The 6,000-nt window shown below is 26.9% G+C and overlaps 1 protein-coding gene across 1 annotated transcript in view; it reads right to left on the reverse strand.

Moving 5' to 3' along the window:
- Nucleotides 1–4,590: 4,590 nt before the first annotated feature.
- LOC115018557 (E3 ubiquitin-protein ligase RNF26-like) overlaps nucleotides 4,591–6,000 on the reverse strand; it is a 4,716-nt gene continuing 3,306 nt past the window's right edge. Inside the window, exon 3 of the mRNA XM_029447609.1 lies at nucleotides 4,591–6,000. This exon is cut by the window's right edge and continues 671 nt beyond it. Coding sequence (XP_029303469.1) covers nucleotides 5,481–6,000 — 520 coding nt within the window. The 3' untranslated portion in view covers nucleotides 4,591–5,480.

Below are 6,000 nucleotides of genomic sequence, written 5' to 3' on the forward strand. Positions count from 1 at the left end.
ATGTTACATTACATTATATTACATTACATTACATTACATTATTACATTATATTACATTACATTATATTATATTATATTCATTACTATATTACATTACATTAACATTATATTATATTACATTACATTACATTACATTATATACATTATATTACATTACATTATATTATATTACATTACATTACATTACATATATTACATTATATTATATTACATTACATTATATTACATTATATTACATTACATTACATTATGTTATATTACATTACATTACATTATTCTACATTACATTATATTACATTATATTACATTACATTCCATTATATTACATTCCATTATATTATATTACATCACATTACATTATATTACATTATATTACATTACATTATATTACATTACATTACATTATGTTATATTACATTACATTACATTATATTACATTACATTATATTATATTACATCACATTACATTATATTACATTATATTACATTACATTATATTACATTACATTACATTATGTTATATTACATTACATTATATACTTACATTATACATTACATTATATTACATTACATTACATTATATTATATTACATAACATCACATTACATTACATTATTCTACATTACATTATGTTACATTACATTACATTACATTACATTACATTATATTATATTACATTACATTATGTTACATTACATTATATTACATTATATTACATTACATTATATTACATTATTCTACATTACATTACATTATATTACATTACATTACATTATATTACATTACATTATATTACATTACATTATATTACATTATTCTACATTACATTATATTACATTACATTACATTATATTACATTATATTATATTACATTATTCTACATTACATTATATTACATTACATTATATTACATTACATTACATTACATTACATTATATTACATTATTCTACATTACATTATATTACATTACATTATATTACATTACATTACATTATATTACATTACATTATATTACATTACATTATATTACATTACATTACATTATTTGCATTACATTATATTAGCATTACAGTACATTAATAGATTACATTCATTACTTACATCACATTACATTACATTATATTACATTATATTATTCTACATTACATTATATTACATTACATTACATTACATTACATCACATTACATTACATTATATTACATTACATTACATTACATTATATTACAGTACATTACATTACATCACATTACATTACATTATATTACATTATATTTACTACATTACAGTATATTACATTACATTACATTACATTACATCACATTACATTATATTACATTATATTATTCCTACATTACATTATATTACATTACATTACATTACATTACATTATATTATATTACATTTTCTACATTACATTGATATTACATTACATTATATTACATTATTCTACATTACATTATATTACATTACATTATATTACATTACATTACATTACATTATATTACATTACATCACATTACATTACATTATATTACATTATATTATTCTACATTACATTATATTACATCACATTACATTACATTATATTACATTATATTATTCTACATTACATTATATTACATTACATTACATTACATTACATTACATTATATTACATTACATTACATTACATTACATTACATTATATTATATTATATTACTTTACATTACATTATATTACATTACATTACATTACATTACATTACATTACTTTACATTACATTACATTACATTACATTATATTATATTACATTACATCACATTACATTACATTATATTACATTATATTATTCTACATTACATTATATTACATCACATTACATTACATTATATTACATTATATTATTCTACATTACATTATATTACATTACATTACATTACATTACATTATTCTACATTACATTACATTACATTATTCTACATTACATTATATTACATTACATTACATTATTCTACATCACATTACATTACATTACATCACATTACATTACATTATATTACATTACATTATATTACATCACATTACATCACATTACATTACATTACATTATATTACATTATATTATTCTACATTACATTATATTACATTACAATCACATTACATTACATTATATTACATTACATTATATTACATCACATTACATTATGTTACATTACATTACATTATATTACATTACATTACATTACATTACATCACATTACATTACATTACATTATATTACATTATTCTACATTATATTACATTACATTACATTATATTACATCACATTACATCACATTACATTACATTACATTACATTATATTATATTACATTACATCACATTACATTACATTACATTATATTACATCACATTACATCACATTACATTACATTACATTACATTACATTACATTATATTATATTACATTACATTACATTATATTACATCACATTACATCACATTACATTACATTACATTACATTATATTACATCACATTACATCACATTACATTACATTACATTACTATTATATTATATTACATTACATTACATTACATTACATTATATTACATTATTCTACATTATATTACATCACATTACATTACATTACATTATATTACATTATTCTACATTATATTACATTACATTACATTATATTACATCACATTACATCACATTACATCACATTACATTATATTACATTTATCTGACGCTTTTGTCCAAAGCAACAACAAGTGTAAACAATCCTGGAGATAAAACTCTGAACAGCAAGAATCTTGTAAGAACAATATCTTCAAATACAATCGTAAAAGTGAACTCTGTCTTCAAACAGTTTGAAGTGCAACATACAGAAACAACAGAATACAAATTCAACTATTAACTTTAAATAAGTCAAACCAATACACGTGCACCAAACAAAGAACAGCTGTTTAGTGTCTTCATTCACTGAGCTTCAGTCTGCGACTCATATTAAAGGTGTTCTGAACTGTGATGTTTAAATATGTAAATTAGGCATTATGTCATTAAATGTGTGTAATCTGCTACATGTCCAGATATAAAGTGAAGTCTGGATGAAGCAGGTTCAAAGTGTTTCATGTTGTTCACATGTCAAAGGTTTGTACAGATTCTGGATCTGTCTTTGTATCACTCCATAAATCACTAAATCCTGTCAACACACAGAACTCTGTGCATCTCCTGCATGTAGTGAGTGTAGCGTGTATAACATGAGCTGTGAGTGACATGTGAACAAAGCCCTCTGCACAAAGCTGCAGAATATAGAGAGGAATGAAAGTGGAAAGTTTGGTGTATGTACACACAGTTACAAACACACACTCTCATGTTCTCATGCTTCCTCTCGTCTGAAGAAGACGACGAAGAATAACACAAAAGCATCCTGATAAAAGCATGTTGTTCAGTCCGTGTCTCCTGTTCCCCGCTGAGGATGATTTACTCACGACGAACGTGCACTCAGAGGTTAATGGTTGTTCCAGGTTTGCTGACACCGTGTGTTTGTCACTTAGAGAAACAACTCAATTAACCGTGACGAGCGTCAACGCGTCAAACTGCTCGCCACGGAAAACAAAAACGTGTTTCTGAGAACTCAGAAATCAGCGTCTCATCTCAAATCTCCCAGAAACCAAACCTGCTGCCTCGCACACCCCCAGAAATATAACGCAGTGCACTTTGTAACTTCCTGTACATTTAATATATGTTGTGCACTTTCTGGTGTTCAGTATTTAATATTTTCATTTATTTAGTTTTGTTTTATGTTTACTTTCCTTTCTTTAGTAGATTTAGTTTCAACTTAAATCAGAAAAACTTAACCTTCAAAAAGTAGTTTTTATTAATGTGAGTACATCTTTTTAATGTTAATTCTTTCTGGTTTCAAAAAACACTTTTTAACTTTGTTTTGAAAGGTGCTGTATTAATGAAGTATATTGTTTTATTATATTATTATATATAAATAATAAAAGTAAAAATATTACATATATTAAATATACAGCATTCGTTGAGTGTATTTGTTTTACGTCTATCATATTATATATATATATTATATATATATTAATATATATATATGAATGTGTATTTATAATACATTAATATTAATATATATATATTAATATATAATACATTAATATATATAATATATTAATATATATATTAGTGTATATATATATATATATTAATATTAATGTATTATATATATAATACATTAATATATATATATTAATGTGTATATATATTAATGTATATATATATATATATATATATATATATACACACACACACAATATATATATATACACATTAATATATATATATATATATATATATATATATATTAATGTGTATATATATATATATACACACACACACATTAATATATATATATATATATATATATATATATATTCAAACGCAGAACATTTATAAAATATCCATTAAAAGTTCCAGTGAAGTGGTGAAAAAAATGTAAATGTTAATAAAAACATTAGAAATAAAAATAAACAAAGTAACCCTTATTCTTTTCTTTATACTGAAGAAAAGCGACAAAGAAATCTTTCAGTTCATATTCAAAATGCAGCAGAATCTTTATTTACTGAATGAAACACAACTTTCAGTGACAGAATTTGAGTAAATGATAAAAAACTAAATCTTCTATAAAAACAAACAAATAAAGCCCAAATGTGGTAATATGTATTAATTTAATCTGTAGCAGAATGCTAAAAGAAAGTACGACCTGCTCACGAGTTAGGAATTAAATCAAAAGGTTTTTTATAAATGTTCAAAATATAAATAAAAAAAGGAACATGCATTGTTTTACAAAAATACAGTCTTTGGCACAAATCCTCAGGAGCATGAATCCAGTGTTAGATTTCATTTAGAGAAGACGAACCATCTTCTCAAATAATAATACATTTAATTTATACAACTCTTTTCAAGACCTCAAACACTGTCCGGGGAATTAGAAAATATTCAAACAAAAAAATAAACAAACAATCTAAATAAACTCCTCATAAATAAAATGATAAACTAAAACAGGATCTTTCTGTTTGTCCGAGAGCTGCAACTAACAATTCCACACTGCAGGTGAAGATGTGACGATAGAGATCATGAAGCTTCATGACTCACGTCAACAGTTTATATTACAAGTGTTCATGTTTAAATATGTAAATGAGGCGTTATGTAATGTCGCTGCTGTGAGTTTAGATCTACACACAGTTAGTAAAATAGATTTTGGAAATCTCAAAACTGAGCACGAAGATGTTTTTCCTGTTTGTGTCTCTTTAATCTTTTGGTCTCGAAAACATCAGAAAACAAAAGATGACTTTAAATCTCTTTAATATGATCTGAAACAAATCTTATTCTAACATGAAAAATTACTTTAACGATTTCTTGATTATCGGAATGATTTTTCTGTCCATTGACTAACGCTGCAGCTCTGGTCCGGGTCCATCAGAGGAAGACGTCCATGGTCTGTGTGATGGGCCGCCGGCAGAGCGGACAGCAGCGCTGCTGGACGGCGCGGCGTTGGGTCAGGATGTCGGCGCAGGGCCGGCAGAGGCAGAGGTGGCGACACGGCAGCAGCAGCACCGTCTTGCTCAAGTCCTGACAGATGACGCACTTCTTCCTCTCCTCCTGCTCCTTCAGCAGGCTGAGCAGCTCGCCGTCACTTGGATGGCCACCGCTACTGTCGTTGTCCTCCGGAGTGAACACCCTCGCTGCCTCGCCGTCTTGCTGAGCGAGGAGCGGCGGAGAGTCCGGCTGGCTCGGTTCATTCGCTGGCAGGTCGGCCTCAGGGCTTAAAGCGCTCGTGTCAGTACTCTCCTCCTGATAGGCCGGAGCCTGTGCCGGCAGGACTGCGTGCAGCCTGCGAGCGTTCGTCTGGACGCCACGAGCTCCCGGCAAAGCGTTGAGGAAATGACCTGCGAGGACAGGAAGCCCAGGGTTCAGTAGCAGCAGAGCCAGCGAGACG

Source organism: Cottoperca gobio, chromosome 14 (assembly GCF_900634415.1).
Source record: "Cottoperca gobio chromosome 14, fCotGob3.1, whole genome shotgun sequence".
Lineage (NCBI taxonomy): Eukaryota > Metazoa > Chordata > Actinopteri > Perciformes > Bovichtidae > Cottoperca > Cottoperca gobio.